The sequence below is a fragment of the Nicotiana tabacum genome, chromosome 14 (assembly GCF_000715075.1).
Source record: "Nicotiana tabacum cultivar K326 chromosome 14, ASM71507v2, whole genome shotgun sequence".
Taxonomy (NCBI): domain Eukaryota; kingdom Viridiplantae; phylum Streptophyta; class Magnoliopsida; order Solanales; family Solanaceae; genus Nicotiana; species Nicotiana tabacum.
This window is the reverse complement of record NC_134093.1, coordinates 11,094,209-11,111,186: the sequence shown is the minus strand read 5'-3', so window position 1 is coordinate 11,111,186 and position 16,978 is coordinate 11,094,209. Positions and strand designations below refer to the sequence as shown.

At 36.7% G+C, this 16,978-nt stretch overlaps 1 protein-coding gene across 1 annotated transcript; it reads right to left on the bottom strand.

Moving 5' to 3' along the window:
- Nucleotides 1-1,252: 1,252 nt before the first annotated feature.
- Nucleotides 1,253-6,723, bottom strand: LOC107765323 (E3 ubiquitin-protein ligase PRT1). The gene is made up of 7 exons (XM_075229306.1): nucleotides 6,568-6,723; nucleotides 6,413-6,441; nucleotides 6,139-6,318; nucleotides 3,697-4,023; nucleotides 3,387-3,581; nucleotides 2,932-3,044; nucleotides 1,253-1,935 (listed from the first exon to the last, which is right to left on the bottom strand). The coding sequence occupies exons 1-7, from the start codon at nucleotides 6,642-6,644 to the stop codon at nucleotides 1,546-1,548; spliced, it is 1,311 nt and encodes a 436-aa protein (XP_075085407.1). The 5' UTR covers nucleotides 6,645-6,723; the 3' UTR covers nucleotides 1,253-1,545.
- Between the last annotated feature and the right edge of the window lie 10,255 nt (nucleotides 6,724-16,978).

Here is a 16,978-nt window from a genome sequence, read left to right as displayed (position 1 = left end):
AAAAGTAAGATTTGTGTGAAAAATTGCATCTTTGATGACATTATATAGTGTGGTAGGCAGTGGCGCCACATGCACCCAAGGGGTGTCAACACCCATTCGTCGAAAAATTATACTGTTTAGCTCGGTGATTTTAAAAAAAATATGTATATACTATATAATGACACCCCTTGACTTTTTGATGAGTTTGTTTCTTTATATTTTGACTCCACTTGATAAAAATTCTGACTCCGTCACTGATGATAGGTTGTGTGAGACAATACCAAGTAGAGTTAATGAAGTATTTTGGTAAATAAGTTTATTATACACACACGATTAAGGACGGAGTAATCTCGTCCATTTCACCGTACTTTCGTAGTTTCGTTGGTCATATCAAATTTAATGAATTATGTTGGTAGAAAAAATTAAGACATTATATACATACACACATGCACGATTAAGGGGAGGAATCCCAACAATCTCACCGTACCTATCGATGGTTATAAAGTAGAGTTAAATAATAGAAAAGACTAGTAATTGTCCAAAAGCGTAGGACATACATACACATACCTTTCTATTTGTTCGAAAATAAAAGGCTCATTTTAAGATAAACTAAATTACAACTAAAAATTGCCACTACGGCAATCCAAAGAAAGAGACCGCTATCGGTTTGAATAATTTTCTTATAATGAATACTTAAAGCTCAAGAATCTCTATAAGTACTTTCCCAACAAAAAGATAATTTTAACAAGGATAGACATCTTTTTGTTCTGTTTATTGTCTTAACGCTAAGCCTTTTTTTCTCCCTAAAGAAGACTAAATTGAAGTCTTCGACCTTACTATGAAATGACCATAACACAAATTGGTCTTTCATTCTACCATTCTTGAAATACACAACATGACTACCACTGCCTCTGCTTCATTTTTGGCAGATGAAAAAAGAGTATAGAAAGATTAACAAAGAGGAAGATTCTTGAATTTTACCAAACATCTTTTTATATGTTATATTCTTGATTTTTCACAGCCAATGAGAAGGCAGCTTTGGACGCTTATGAAGATATCCTTCTGGTAAAGATCTACTTATTACGTGCTTTTCCGGGGTGCTATTTAGAAGACAGATAGTCACATACTTCAACTTCAGAATATGAAATAAGAACATTCTGATCGACTCGATTGGCTCTAGATGTAGTTTGGCTCAAGAAAGAAAAGGAAGAAAAAAGAGAGAGGACATAAAGAATTCACAAAGGAACAATTCAATGTCTGCAAATTTAGAGAATTTTTAGTGAGCAACCAAGAATGCACTAAAATCCCATGTCTATAACATATTATCTTCTCTTTCAATAGAGGCAGTATGAAACATGACTCTAATCTATGTACAAAGGTTCAGCCAAACAGTAACTTTAATAATAAAAAGCTGTACAGTATGATACGAGAAGAGCCATATCTGGGGTGGCAAAAGAAGTAGAACCGGAAAGTGATTACCATGTCTTGTTCGAGCCTGAATTCCTAATTCACCAAGTATTATTGAGATAATGACCACGAGAGTAATCACAATTCATAAAGTAACATCTAGTTTCTGTTTGCAGATCCTTGATCTTCTCTAGTGTCATTTGAGGATATGTTCCCTGCTTGACCATCTCTTAAGTCATCTCGCGGAGAGTTGGTCTCTGAGGAATCTTCTTCCGCGTGCTGTGGCTCAACCTCAACAGAACTGTCCTCCTCGATATATTCAAGCAGGCCAATGGAGCCGTCCTCTTCAAGTCGTTCAGGTTGAAGCCTCAGTACCACATTTCTCACTTGAAGTGGCTGTATTAGATCAAATTGGTGTTCTGGTGTGTGTTGCTGATTAAACCTGCCAGGGAGCTTCGAGGAGCTTTTATAGCACCCCTCACAAAGGTCGAACCCTATTTTCTCCTTACAGTCTTTGCATTTGTATCGTTCCCCAACAATAGGATACATCTGCATAGAGCTCATTGTTAATGATCTCTCTTTAACAGAAGTGTATATATGTTATAGATTTCAAAGTCAGGTATATAGAGTTTGCAAAAGTAACTTACATAGAATTACTGTAACTTTCAGGCTTCTAAAGACAACAAAACAACAACATACCCAGTATAATCCCACAAGTGGGGTCTGGGGAAGGTAGTGTGTACCCTACCCGGAGAGGTAGAGAGGCTGTTTCCGATAGACTTCAGGCTCCTAAAGACAATTTCTCAAAAGAAAATTCAACATAGCAGGGAACTACCCTTTTTAATTCCGAACTGTATGTAGTTTTCAAATGGAAACTATCCTTTGTAATTCTACTCGTCTCTTGGGTCCAACCTTAGTTGTCTGCTAAAATATTGTTTCTTCCAGAAGAATAGGTAAGTCAAACCTCTCTATAATAACCTCATTTGTTCCGATATTTTTTGTCTGCTATAGTGAAGTGCTGTAATATTATAACATAATATAAAAATTGGTTCCGAAAACTTGGCTTTTATATTGAATGGATGTTATATAGGGATGCTATTATAAAGAGGTCTGACTGTATTTGAGCACCTTTTTGGGTTTTTAGTAATTTATTATTAATTTCACACAAGCTCAAACTTCAATCTAAGAAGAATTGATATCCTGGTACCTACATTCTGAGAAATCATCTTCATAAAATAGGGAGATATGTAAAGAAAGAGACTTTATATTCCCATCTTTTTTTCCCCATCTTTCAGATTCTGTCAATTTTACATCATAATAAGTTAATAACCAAGTCATGCACTTTTAGGTAAATACTTTCTCTTGTTAAGATTGAATGACAATCTTATAATGCAGTTTGAACGCTGAAAACAATCACTTAAACATTCTCAATCTGAAAACAATCCAGGAGCCTCTCATAGACTCTCTAGACTTGTTCCTGTAAAAAAACTGGAAGCATGTACAAGCAGGGAAATTGGACAAGAATGAAAGAGAAGCCAATCTTACCCCACAATAATCACAACCGACTCCAAAATGAACCTGCGGTCCTCCACCCGTTAACCATGTTGAAAGATCAAATTTAGGTAGTGATTTGCAACTAGCAGCTTCGTCCTGATCTCCTGTCATACAGAGAGCAACTTGTGATAGAAGGTCAATGACAGCTGAACCAAAACAATATGGTAAAACGTTCTAATTTGACCAATATCTCTGCCGTCACTGGCCACCCCCCCCACCACCAAGGTACCAACCCCCCTCCACCAAAAACGGAAAGAGATTGCCGCCCTTTAATTTTGAATAATCAGTTAAACTTGAGACAGTTTCTATATGGATTATGTATTCACATAATGACGAGCATAATGTGCATGTGACGAATCTATGTCATACTACAAATTTTAAGATAAAGAGTGGTGTAGTCATTCTATTTGTATAGTTGACATCTGACTAAAGAACTATTAACATACGTGTTGCTGGAATCTGACGATTAGATCTATCCACTGATGCGCTTTTCCTTTCTGCATACAGCTTGGGAAATTGCTCTTCTAAGAAGTGCTCAAGAACCAAGCAAACGTTGGGGTATCCATTTGGATGCTCCAGTTGGCAACCTGGACATCTACATAGCTTGTCGCTAGGATTGATCACACAATTTTCACAATAAACTACAGAAGGGAAAACAACACAGTAAGAAATGGCGATTGGCATAATCAACATAATAATTCCTTATCAGAAAAAAGAAGAAAGCAATCAACATAAGTTGAAGGAAGTTGAGCTGACCATGGCCACAGTTAAGAACTACAGGTCGGTACAACAACAGTTTGCAGATCCCACAAAGCAAATCTGTGATAAGCACTTGCTTACTGCTTGCACTTGTATGCTCATCTGCAAAATTAAGATTCTTTGACTTTGCATCCTCTTTGGTTTCAGAACATGATATTGCAGGAAAAACTACTGAGGAATGCTCTCCTTCCCCTGCTGATCCACATTTCTGTGAAGGGATGGAATGAAGTGAAGCCGTGTCTAGAACAAGATCGGTCTTGCCACAGGATTCTGATAAATAATCATCAAACTGAGGTGAAAAATATCCTACTTCCTTCTCCTCCTCTGTAAAAAGGTAAAACATCAGAAAACTTTATCCTTAGCATCTTAAACACTTCCCGGAGATAAGAAAATCGCCAGATAATCACACTGCCTCCTTCCAAAATAAAAACACGATTTACAGTATGGTAGTCAAGCAGCAAACTCTCAAGTTTATATTGGAAATCTATTCATTGACTTGTATCATAGAACAGAAACTACATAAAAGTTACTTTCGAAGACAACCATAGCCAATATTAGAAGACAATTGACCCTCCAAAATCCAAATAGTACCAGTGACAAACAAAATGGGAGAGAAGAACTTGTCAAAGGTAGAAAAAACAAAAAATACGTATAGGATTACTTTCATCCTTTGGAGTTGCCAAAAATGCAACAATTATGGACTTGATGATGCAAAAAGATTGTATTGTAGCATAGGAACTCATTTAGTTTCATGCAAAAAGAGATATCGTATTAAGCACGGCATGCATTGATCAGTTTGTAGATCTTAACTAATGCTGCAGCGGAAATTTGTTTCCCTTATAAGATCCAATGTTGTGAGATCCTAAAACTTGTATCATCTGCTTTATACTACCAGAGCTTAACGATCAACTTTCATCCAATAGATAAATGGGAACTGAACACTGTTAGCAGAGTACACTGCTTTCGCCTTCTCCAAAGCCTTTCATTGAAACAAGTTAAATTGATTGTACCAATTTGTAGTGCTAACTGCAGAGGAGGTTTAATCATAAGAACAGTGCCATCCCAGAAGTAAGTGCTGAAGGCAATGAAAGTTAAAGCATAAGGAGAACAGTGCTGTCGCAGAAGTAGGTATCATGAGACAATTTAAAGAAAAGAAAATCTTAATAGACAGGACGTAAAATGATAACATCTTTGTTAATGCGATGGAAGGGAATTCACACCAACTTGCTTGTCCATATTTTATTCTACGGCAAGAAGCTTCATGAATTTTCTCCTATTGTTATATTTTACTGATCTCACCTTTATACATGACCTAGTGAAGGAGCAGCTTTCAGTTGCAAAAAGGAAAAAGGAATAAATAGTTATCAACTAAACTCTCAATCCCAATTTGATTGGCATCCTTTCCTTGCTTTTGTGGACCTTAGTGACTTGGATTATATCTAATCACAATTCACAAGGGCAACTGCAGCCTTCAAAACTGGGGGATAATGAGCCCACCTTCTACCCTTCTCCACTTAAATACCAGGCTTAGTTCGCATAGCGCAGGGCTCGAACCGTGACCTAAGTCACAAGCCCCTCAACCTTTGCCACTTGATGGTGGGCCAAATAACATTCTTATATTATTGTCTAAATATATGTAAGTTGTTTTCCTACCGGATACAGTTGCAACAATTAAATCGAATGCACCGGACTTCTTACTCTACTACTCATGTAAGTAAAGCTCAAAACATCCAATCGCACATGTGCGGTCTGAGAAGGGTAGTGTGTAATGCAGACCTTACCCCCACCTTGTGGAGATAGAGAGATTGTTTCCGATAAACCATCGGCTCAAGGAACAATGAAAATAAAGTAACAACAAGTAGCAACCACAATATAATAGGAACAAATGGCACAACATGTAATATAAAGAACAAGGAATGAGAAAAATACAAAAATAGTATTAGTACTACTGATAAGACTAAGAGACTAACAACTACTGTCAACTTTCCACCCTAATTCTCTACCTCTACCCTACCCTGTCGAGGGTCATGTTCTCGGTAAGCTGGAACAATGACATATCCTGCCTAACCACCTCATCCCAATACTTCTTTGGCCTACCCCTACTCTTCCTTAGACCCGCCAAGGTCAACCTCTCACACCTCTTGACCGAGGCATCTATGGCTCTCCTCTACACGTGTCTGAACCATCTTAGCCTCGATTCCCGCAATTTGTCCCACACCGAGGCCACACCCACCATGTCCCTAATAACTTCCTCCCTAAGTAAATCTCAAAACTTCCAAAAAATCATAAAACAGGAAATGTGCTAATTTTGATAGGTAAAAAACAATCAAAGAACATTAACTCATAACAGGTTAAGTATCCATCGCGAAATGCATTACACAAGCTGCAAACCAGTCAACCGTTTAATACAAAAGTAGAATTCAACAAAGAACCACTAACCTGCCACTTGTTTTTCCCTTCTTGCACTGTCTAAAGGGTACAACTTTACAAGCAAAAAGTGCATCAATCTACACACACTAGGGAAATGATGATAAGGGTGACGACAAATGGGACAGTTTGACTCCATCAAAGTATTCATGGACTTAAATATACACCAGAAACAAGCAATGTGGCCACACCCTGCAACCCAAAAAATAAAAATAAAAATAAATAAAATCCAGGAAATGGAAACTCCATTTAAATCAAAGATATATATAATTCATTGTACACTTACCTAGCACAACTGGTTTATACAAAAGTTCCCTATAAAAAAAAAAAACAAATCAAAAGAGAAAAGAAATCAATTATATATACAAGACTATATAAGATATAATCGCAACGAGAAAATATTAAGTATATATATTAAAGATGAATTTTTGAGGGTTTTACAGGCAAACACAGCATTGAAATTCATCTGGGATTTCTTCAGTTTGAATGTTTTCATGATTTTCTTGGCCATTTTCCATCTTTGAAGCTGCAAATTTTTTAAGGATCAAATCGAAGATGTTTATCAGCTTTGATTGAAAGGAGCTGTCTAGAAATGAAAAACAAGAGGGTTTTTGACATATAGAGATTGCTTAGGCCCATAATAGAAGTCCTTCTTATCAAATGGGCTTTGGCCCAAAATGAAGCTGGTCCTGGAATGAAATGGGCTCTTGGCCTAGAACAAATGAAGGGTAAATGACACTGTATAATCGCTCTCAAAATAATAATCGAAAAATATTTTTTTTATAGAATTATATATATATATATATATTATATATTATACACAAAAAATAAACAAATTATAAATAGTTTTGGTCGTAGGCTAAAAGTTATCTTTGCGCAATGAACCTTAAAAGATAATGGGCTTTTGTTTCTTAAACTTTTGGTCCAATTAGAATTGTCAAAATGGGCTAGGGCTATCTAGTCCTAGCGGGCTAGAAAATCATCTAAGAAGAATTAATTCAAATAGCCGCCCAGTCAACTATTTAAACTAAAAATAGCCGATAAATGTATAATATATGTATAATTTATATATTATATATGTATTTTTGTATATAATCAATGTATAATATATGCATATGGCTAGAAAAAATAAACAAAGAATATGAACGGCTATGTAAAAATCCCAAAATCTAACAGCCTAACCGAATTCAGCATTTCATTTGAATTGACTTCCAAAATGCCAAATGCATACGACTGGATATCTGAATCGTGCGCAATAAGTTACAAAGCTTATTCTAATGAATAGTTGTACACCGATTAGTACAATAAGTTATTATAATGAATTACTTACCATTTATTACAGGCTCCAATAAACGTTAATTAAATAAAAATTTCTTATCATTATTTTTTAAGCGAGCTGATTATATAAATATTTCTTACATTATCAGTACATAAAATTTAGAATGAAAAACTTAATGTTGCTAATATTATAAATTTATAGACTCTATGGTTTTGAGTACTTATTCCCGCTCCTGCTCCATCTCATACATAAAAAAGAAGAAGAAGAAGAAGAAAAGAGCGATAATGTATTAATATTCCTAATCCGTCCAATCTTTGTTAAAAAATTACTTGATATCTTTGTCGGTGGGAAATAAATATCTAGTAGATTAATCAAAATGCATTCAACTAAGTAAAATATGATTAGTATAGCCAGTACATAGGTTGCAATACCTAAACCTATAGCAGTAGGTTTGCATTATTTTCAGTTTACATAAAAAGTTACATACTAATTAGAATCTCCTACTCCAAATACTGTCATTGTTTTTTGGGAAGGAGAGAGTAGCATTTTACTTTCTTCACGCTATTCATAACTTGTCAAACCTATCAAAGAATAAAGCGTTTTCTGAATTGTAACATTCAATAGTATTAAAGTTACTGTTCCTTAGGCATAATGATGAAGAGATATAAATTGGCTTCTCACTTGAGCTAAGCACTATGCCATTCGATTTAAGTAATTATATATATGTCCATATAGTGTAATTTTTTATTATTATTATCAATAAATTTTAATTTGTGCTAGTAGCTTCGGTTATCCTCCTTATAAGATTAGTAATGGAGCTAAATTAGGATAGAACAGTATCTTTTATTTTTGATTTCATTAATGTATATTTCTGATTCTTACAGCTTTGGTTTTTGATACGATTTATTTATTTTTACTGATATTGTGGAATTCCTTCCCACACAATTCACTAGCTTGTATTTAAAGAGCACATTATCAACGATACACAACAAGCTTTTTTCTATGGTATCTGGGCAATAAACACTCAAACGAGTATAGACTCCAAAATCATCTTCTCCATCTTATTCACAAAGTATCCCTTTTTTTTTCCTCCCCTCTAAATCACCAGAAAATCAATGGGTGACTCCTTTGCTTCAGGCACTAATCCAAACAACAATGATCCAGAAGGCCGCAACATGGAATCCAAAACACAGATTATTAACATCAACCCAACTGCACAGCTTCCTATCAAACTTGTTGGTGGTGCAAACTTCGCAACATGGAAAGCTCAAATTCAAAAGGTCATGAATGGCTTTGACTTGATGGGTTATCTCGATGGATCTATAACACCACCTCCACATACCATTAAGCAAGGAACTCAAGATGTTGTCAATCCAGATTTCAAAATTTGGTTTCAACAAGATAATCTCATCGGCAATGCCTTAATGGCATATGTCGATTTCACTATTGCACCATCTGTTGCCTCCGCTGAAACTTAGCATGGGATTATCTGCATACCACATATGTGAATAAATCTCAAACCCGGATCTATAGTCTTTGAGATGCACTAGCCAAAGTCCAGCGAGATCAAAAGTCTGTCAATGATTATCTCAGAGAAATAAGAACAATCATTGATGAGTTAGCTGTTGTCGGTGCTCGCGTTTCTAATGAAGAATTGGTTGTGAAAATATTGAGCGGTCTCAGACCCGAATATGAAGCACTGAGTACTGTTATTCAATCAAGGGACTCGCCTATATCATATGAAGAATTGGCACACAAGCTCACAGATCATGAACTTTATCTCAAGCAAGCTGAAAAGAAGAAACCAGTAACTCCCATGATTGTTCAAGTTGCACAACGAATAGTCAATAATAATAACACTTGCAACAGACAAACTCGTCGTTGGTCTGGCTAGCCTCAATGGCGTCCACAAATTACTCCTATTGGACAACAACAATGGCATTCCCAGAACACTCAAAGCAATGGAAACCTTTCCCAGCCATGGCGTCCCTCCACTTCGTTGCATGACAAAGTGCCAATTCAATGTCAGTTATGTCAAAAATTTGGCCATACTGCAAATATTTGCCATTAAAAATCACATAACCATTTTGAAGCTAAGGCTATGTATGCTTCTCGGAATTCTCCCAACAATGCTCCTTGGGTTCTGGATATTGGTGCCTCACATCATATTACTGCTGATCCTCAGAGCATAGCCTCTCCACATGAATACACGAGTTCTGAAGAAGTTTCAATGGGTGATGGTAATGGTAATCCGATCACCCACACTGGTTCTACTACACTAAACACTCCATTTCGTTCTTTTTCATTACATAACATTTTATGTGCTCCATCTATTAAAAATAATCTTATATCCGTTTTAAAATTTTGTCAACAAAACCAAACATGCATTGAATTATTTCCTTCGTTGTGAAGGCACTGGCTACGGGGGCACTGCTATTACAAGGCCAGAATAGAGATGATTTGTACGAATGGCCAAAGCTTACAACTTCAGCATATTCATCCCCAACAGCCTACACGGCAAATACCTCAAAAGTTCCTTTATCTATGCGGCATCGTCGTTTAAGATATCCTAATATCCGTCTTCTGAAGTTTCTCTTAGACAATCTTTAGTTGTCGTATTTTGATAATTTTCAATCTTGTAATTCATGCAATTACAATAAAAGCCATAAGAATTCTTTTTCGCAGAACTCTTTGTGCAGTTCAAAGCCCTTTGAAATACTTTATACGGATGTTTGGGGTCCTTCGCCCGTTCTCTCCTTGGATAAAAAGTTTTATTACATTATCTTTGTCCATCAATTTACCAAATACATTTGTCTCTATACACTTAAACAAAAAAGCGATGTCTTCAAGGTCTTTTCAGAATTTCGACCACTCATTGAAAACTTTTTTAATACTAAGATCCTCACCCTTTATTCAGATGGAGGAGGAGAATTTAAATAACTAAATCACTTCTTGCTGAATTTGGTATTCAACATTTATCCTTTCCCCCATATACCCCTCAAAGAATTGCCTTAGCTGAAAGACGTCATAAGCACATTATTGAAACTGCAAGAACCCTGCTTCACCAAGCATCTCTACCGTCACAATTTTGGAGTTTTGCTTGCCAAACTGTTGTTTATCTAATTAACAGATTTCCTACACCATCCATGGTAATATTTCCCCATATCAAGCTCTCTTTGGTACCTCTCCTAATATTTTTTCAATTTTTACGTTTGGTTGTCTATGCTATCCTTGGCTAAAACCATATACAAAAAATAAACTAGAACCAAGATCTATACCATGTGTCTATTTAGGATTTTCTACCCACTTTCACAGTCATCAGTGCTTTGATCCCGAATCCTCAAAAATATATTTCTCCAGAGATGTCGAGTTCTTGGAAAATATTTTTCCATATGAATTTTTTTTTCAAATATAAAGGATCCTCTCATAATATCTCTTGGTTTGATTCTATATCCAATTCAGATACATTATCTTCTTCTCACAATTCTCCAGATCATACCATATTTTTTCTTATTAAATTGTGTAGTCAACATCCACACAAAGATCCAAGCTTGCCTCTTCGTACAAATGACTCTACTGCTTAATCAATAGATGTGTGCCCTCAATCAGAATGCAAATAATTAAGCCTTCGGAGACTAACCAGCCTTCACTACCACGTCACCTTGTCACTCACTCCCAATATCAAATAATTAAGCCTAACCCAAAGTACGCGTCCATGGCCACCCTTACATCCCAAATACCACAAGTTACAGTCAAACTGTAAAGACTCGACTTGTCGTTTTAAGAATTTAAGCCACGTCTGGCAGCATAAGGCCCTGAGCAACTTCTTATTATATGTATTGACTTGCGTGCATGGTTGAATTCAGTTACCGGATAATTCTGAGTGATTTGGGATACTTGGTCCCCAAAGCAGAAGCTTAAGTCTTAGGATTTTTTTACTGTAGTTGGAACTGTGTGAAGACGACTCTGGAATGGAATTTTGATGATGTCAATAAATCCGTATGGTGATTATGGACTTAGGAGCGTGTCTGAAAAATTATTTGAAGGTCTATAGAGGAATTTGGCTTGAAATGGCGAAAGATGAATTTTTGGAAAGTTTGACCGGGGGTTGACTTTTTGATATCGAGGCCAAAATTCGATTTTGAAAATTGAAATAGCTTCGTTATGTCAATTATGACTTGTGTGCAAAATTTGAAGTCATTCCAGATTGATTTGATGTGTTTCAGCACAAGATATAAAATTTGAAATTTCAAAGTTTATTAGGCTTGAATTGGGGTATGATTCGTGGATTTGATGTTGTTTGATGCGATTTGAGGCCTCGAGCAGGTTCGTGTTATGTATTAAGACTGGTTGGTATGATTGGACGGGGTCCCGGGGGCCTTGAGTTTGAGTCGGGGTAGTTTCGGACCAAGTTTGAGTGTTTTGATGCTGCTGGTTGCTAGTTCTGGTGTTGTTCTTCGCGTTCGCGAGGAGCCTCTCGCGTTCGCGAAGAAGGATTTTGTTGTTGGGACTTTTTTTTTCGCGTTCGCGAAGAAGGAAATTTTGCTGTTCGTCGTTTGACTTTAGAGGCTCATATCTCGTAATCTATAAGGAATTTGGAGATGATCTAAAAATAAAAGTTATAGCCCTTTATGTTTAGTTTTTAGAAAGATAAACCATTTGGCATTTGAATTTGCGTATAAAATGTTATGGTGGATAAACTATAGGTTGTCCGGGAAGAATTTGGAAATCTCTGTTGCACAGGGCTAATTTTGGAATCTTATATCTCATAATCTATAGGGAATTGGAAGATGAGCAACAAATGATAGTTATAGTCCTTGGAGTCTAATTTTCAAAAAGTCAAACCATTTATCATTTGGAGTTATATACAAAAGGTTATGACCATTATATTAGAGGCTGTCTGAGAAGAATTTGAAAATGACTTTTGAAGAATGTGTTCATCGCGAACGCGAGGGGAGTATCGCGAACGCGAAGAACAAACCGCTGGGCAACTGAATAAAGTCCAAATTCGTGTCATTCTTCCATTTTTGGACCAAGGAAGCTTGGGTGAGGCGATTCGATAGGTTTTCAAGGAAAACATTGGGGTAAGAATTCCTAACTTGATTTTGGTTAAATTACATGAATCTATTGTTGTTTTTATCACTAAATTAGTGAATTGGGTTGAAAAATTTAGAAAACCCTCTTGGTTTAAATGTAAGATTTGGGGGTCGATTTATTATTGAAATTAGATAAAGTTGGTATGGTTGAACTCGTATCGGAATGGGTGTTCGGATTTTATGAAAAGTATGCCGGGTTCCAAGAGGCGGGTCCCCCATTGACTTTTGTTGACTTTTTGGAATAAAATTTGAAGTCTACTCATTATTATCCAGAATTATTTCCGATGAATTTTAATGAAGTTGTACAATTAATTTGGATAGATTTGAGCTGTCCGGAGTCAATTTAAGCAAGAAGGCTATTTGGGAATATCGACCCAACTTCAAAAAGGTAAGTGTCTTGCCTAACCTCGAGTGGGGGAATTACTCCTTAAGCATCGAGTCTTATGTGCCGTTTGTGAAATGTGAAAAGTCGTGTACGCGAGGTGACGAGTACGTACTCGGGCTTGTATGTGCAAAATATATTGGGTTTAAGTCTTAGGTATATTGTGTAGTAAATTGGATAATTATTGGCATTTATCTAATTATCTATTTGCCATGCCTAAATCCTTGTTGGTTGAACTTGTTTTTATATAACAATTTGATGTGATTGTTATTTTAATATTTATGTAATTCCGTGAGTTTGTTGGTTTGATAATTCTGGGAAATTAATTTCATTTTGAATTTTCCATATGCAAATAATTAATTAAGCATGTTTAAGAAGAAACGTTAGTATAATTATCTAAATTTGGATTAATGAAGGCTTTGATTTATGCTGAATAATTTCTATCTCTGTTGATTGTTTTTGTGGTGTTATACACATTTTGTGGAGCCTTCGGCTATTTATTGTAAAATTTATTGATTTGGTTGTATCTTTGGAATTTGGCTGTGGCCATTGGGCAAATTGTGGTATGAATTGATTTTGTTATATTGTCGTGATAATTTCCCGTATAAATTTTTGTGTTGTGTGAGTTGTTATTTTGAGGATATAAGGGTGGCATTTCACTGTTGTTATTTTGAGGATATAAGGGTGGCATTTCACTGTTGATATTATGTGGGTATAAGGGTGGCATTTCACTGTCGTTGTGTTTGTTGGAATATTGTCTGGGCGGAGCGATAAGGGTGGCTATAGGAGCAATGAGGGTGGCAATAGGAGCGATAAGGGTGGCTATTGATATTGTCTGGACAGAGCGATAAGGGTGGCTATAGGAGTGATAAGGGTGGCAATATGAGCGATAAGGGTGACTATTGTCAGGGACGATATGTGATGATGTGGGGTTGTGGTGCTGATAATTTTTATGTGATGTTGTGATTTTCTTGTGTTTATTTTTATACCTTGTGCAATTTGTCTTGTTGTTGGTAAATTGATAACAATCTGATTTATGTTGAAATTGAGAGCATGTGGTTATTGCCAGGCGGATTATAAAATGAAATGTGGGCACGAGGTGCCGTGAGTAAATAATGAGGATATTTAGAACGTGAATTGTCCGTGCAGTTGTGATATGAAATGTGGGCACTAGGTTCTGTGATGAAATGATAATGATAATTGACACGTGAATTGTTCGTGCAGTTGTGATATGAAATGAGGGCACGAGGTGCCGGGAAAATATGATGATTTAATTATGGGCACGAGGTGCCGTGGAAATATGAAAATGGGCTGAGACCCATGTTTACGAAAAAAATATGAAAATGGGTTGAGACCCGTATTTTTATGATTATGAAATGAGATGTCACATGGTGACTTTTTAATTGAAAGAATTATATTCAAAATATTTATTTGGAAGAATTTTTACTTAGAAAGTATTATATGAAAGAATTGTATTTGAAAGATATTTATTTGATAAAATTATATTTGAAAAGATTTATTGAAATAATTATATTTGAAAAATAATTATTTGAGAAAATTATATTTGAAAGAGAGTTATCTAGAAGAATTATATGTGAAAGACATTTATTTGAAGGATTTGATTTAATTGGGTGTAATTGTGTTTATTAATTGTTGGGTGATATTAATGGTATTCTTGTTGTCTGTTGTGCATATCACTGGTTGTTTTATCCTGCCATTATTATTATTATTATTATTATTATTATTATTATTATTATTATTATTATTATTATTATTATTATTATTATTATTATTATTATTATTATTATTATTATTATTATTATTATTATTATTATTATTATTATTATTATTATTATTATTATTATTATTATTATTATTATTGTTGTTGTTGTTGTTGTTGTTGTTGTTGTTGTTGTTGTTGTTGTTGTTGTACTATTGTATACTTCTATATTGTACAGGTTATTTGACTAGTGAGTGTCTTGACAGTACCTCGTCTCTACTCCACTGAGGTTAGTCTTGATACTTACTGGGTACCGACCGTGGTGTACTCATACTACACTTCTGCACATTTTTGTACAGAGCTAGGTATTGGAGATATCGGACTTGAGCAGAGTTAAAGCGCGATCGTAAGAATTCAAAATAGAGCTGCTTGGCCGTCGCAGTCCCTTGGAGTCTTTTCATTTCATTGTAATGTTAATTTGTAACCGAACAGTATTGTATATTCGATCTCTGTGATCATTCCATGTATTCAGTTAGAGTTCTTGACTCAGTACTACCAGTCTTGGGAGATTGTATATTCATATTTATTCCGCTGTTAGTTTTTATTACTTAGTTTCAAAAAAGAAAAATGTCTTCAAAATGCAATTGAAAACGGCTTACCTAGCCTTAGAGACTAGGTGCCATCACGACGCCTTTGGTAGAATTTTGGGTCGTGACAAGTTGGTATCAGAGCTCTAGGTTCATAGGTTCTACGAGTCACGAACGAGTCTAGTAGAGTCTTGTGGATCGGTACGGAGACGTCTGTACTTATCTCCGAGAGGCTACAGAACTGTTAGAATATTTCCATTTCTTTCATTCTTGTCGTGCGGAATTTGTTGAATTTGGAATTTGAACCTTTGTATCTCCATTCTCTCACAGATGGTGAGGACACGTGCTACTGGGTTAGCTGAGCAAGCATCCGCACATACTGCTAGGGCTGCAAGAGGCCGGGGCCGAGGTAGAGGCCGAGGTAGAGGTCGAGGAAGGGCACGTGCTGCGACTAGAGCACCTGTCAGAACAACAGTTGAGGAGCCACTAGTAGCTCCAGTTGGGGGACAGGTACCAGAAGCACCTGTTGTTACCCCCGAAATTCAGGAGACCTTAGCACAGTTCCTGAGTATGTTTGGTACATTAACTTAGGCGAGATTGATCTCTGTTGCACCAAATATTTCGCAGATTGGGGGAGTAGCTCAGACTCCTACCACAACTCCAGAGCAACAGGTTCACGTTGGTCAGGTTTCGGGTGTAGTATCGGTACAACCTGTTATTCCGGTTCGGCCTGAGGTCAGGCCAGAGGCATCAGAAGAAGAACAATAGAGACTTGAAAGGTTTAAGAGGTATAGTCCACCTACTTTGACTGGCACAGCTACAGAGGATGACCAAGGATTTCTAGAAAATTGTCATCGTATTCTCCACACCACAGGTATTGTGGAAGTGAGCGGAGTTGCCTTTACTACATTTCAACTATCAGGCGCAACATATCAGTGGTGGCAAATCTACGAAGAAGGTAGACCAGCCGATGCCACACCACCAACTTGGGCTCAATTTTTGGAAATGTTCTTGAAAGAGTTTGTTCCCCAGACTCTCAGAGATGCGTGGCGCACATAGTTTGAACGGTTACGTCAGGGCACTATGATAGTGTCCGAATATGCTATCAGGTTCAGTGAGTTAGCCCGTCATGCTCCTATCTTAGTTTCTACAATCAGAGAACGGGTCCGAAGATTCATTGAGGGGCTCGATTATGATATTAAAATATGTATGGCTCGAGAGTTGCAAACTGATGCTCCATTTCAACAAGTAATGGAGATTGCAAGGAAGATTGAGGGTGTTTTAGGCGAGGAAAGGGAGTCTAAAGAGGCCAAAAGGTCTCGAAGATCTGGAGGGTTCAGGGGATTTTACTCTTCAGCTAGGACCCATTATAGCGGAGGCTCGAGCAGTCGGTCAACTCAGTCCACACATCAGATTACTCGGAGTGCTCCAGTTTACAGTGCACCACCGACACAAGATTCTTACAATGGTTATTCCAGTTATCCGGCACAGATTCAGTACAAGCAGTTGCGACTTCAGAGGGGTTGTTATGAGTGTGGTGATACTAAGCATATCATGAGAGATTGTCCTAGACTTGAGAGGGGTGGATTTCATCAAAACACCCCAACTACAAGTTTTATTCCAGTTGATACTCCACGTGCACAGTCAGCTAGAGGTAGAGGACGGGTGGGTAGTGGACGCCTAAGAGGTGGAGACCCGACCCGTTGATATAATCGCTATGATTTGGCTGAGGCCAATACACCAGATGGTGTCGTTACAGGTACGATCCTGATTCTGTTAAAAAAAAGA

Excerpts from the sequence above, each read along its gene's own strand:
- LOC107765323 (XM_075229306.1), bottom strand. The coding sequence starts at position 6,644 with ATGGAAAATGGCCAAGAAAATCATGAAAACATTCAAACTGAAGAAATC. Across the intron at positions 6,442-6,567 it reads TTTCAATGCTGTGTTTGCCT|GGAACTTTTGTATAAACCAG; the intron begins GTAAAACCCTCA and ends TTTTTTTTATAG. Across the intron at positions 3,582-3,696 it reads AGTTCTTAACTGTGGCCATG|TTTATTGTGAAAATTGTGTG; the intron begins GTCAGCTCAACT and ends TCCCTTCTGTAG.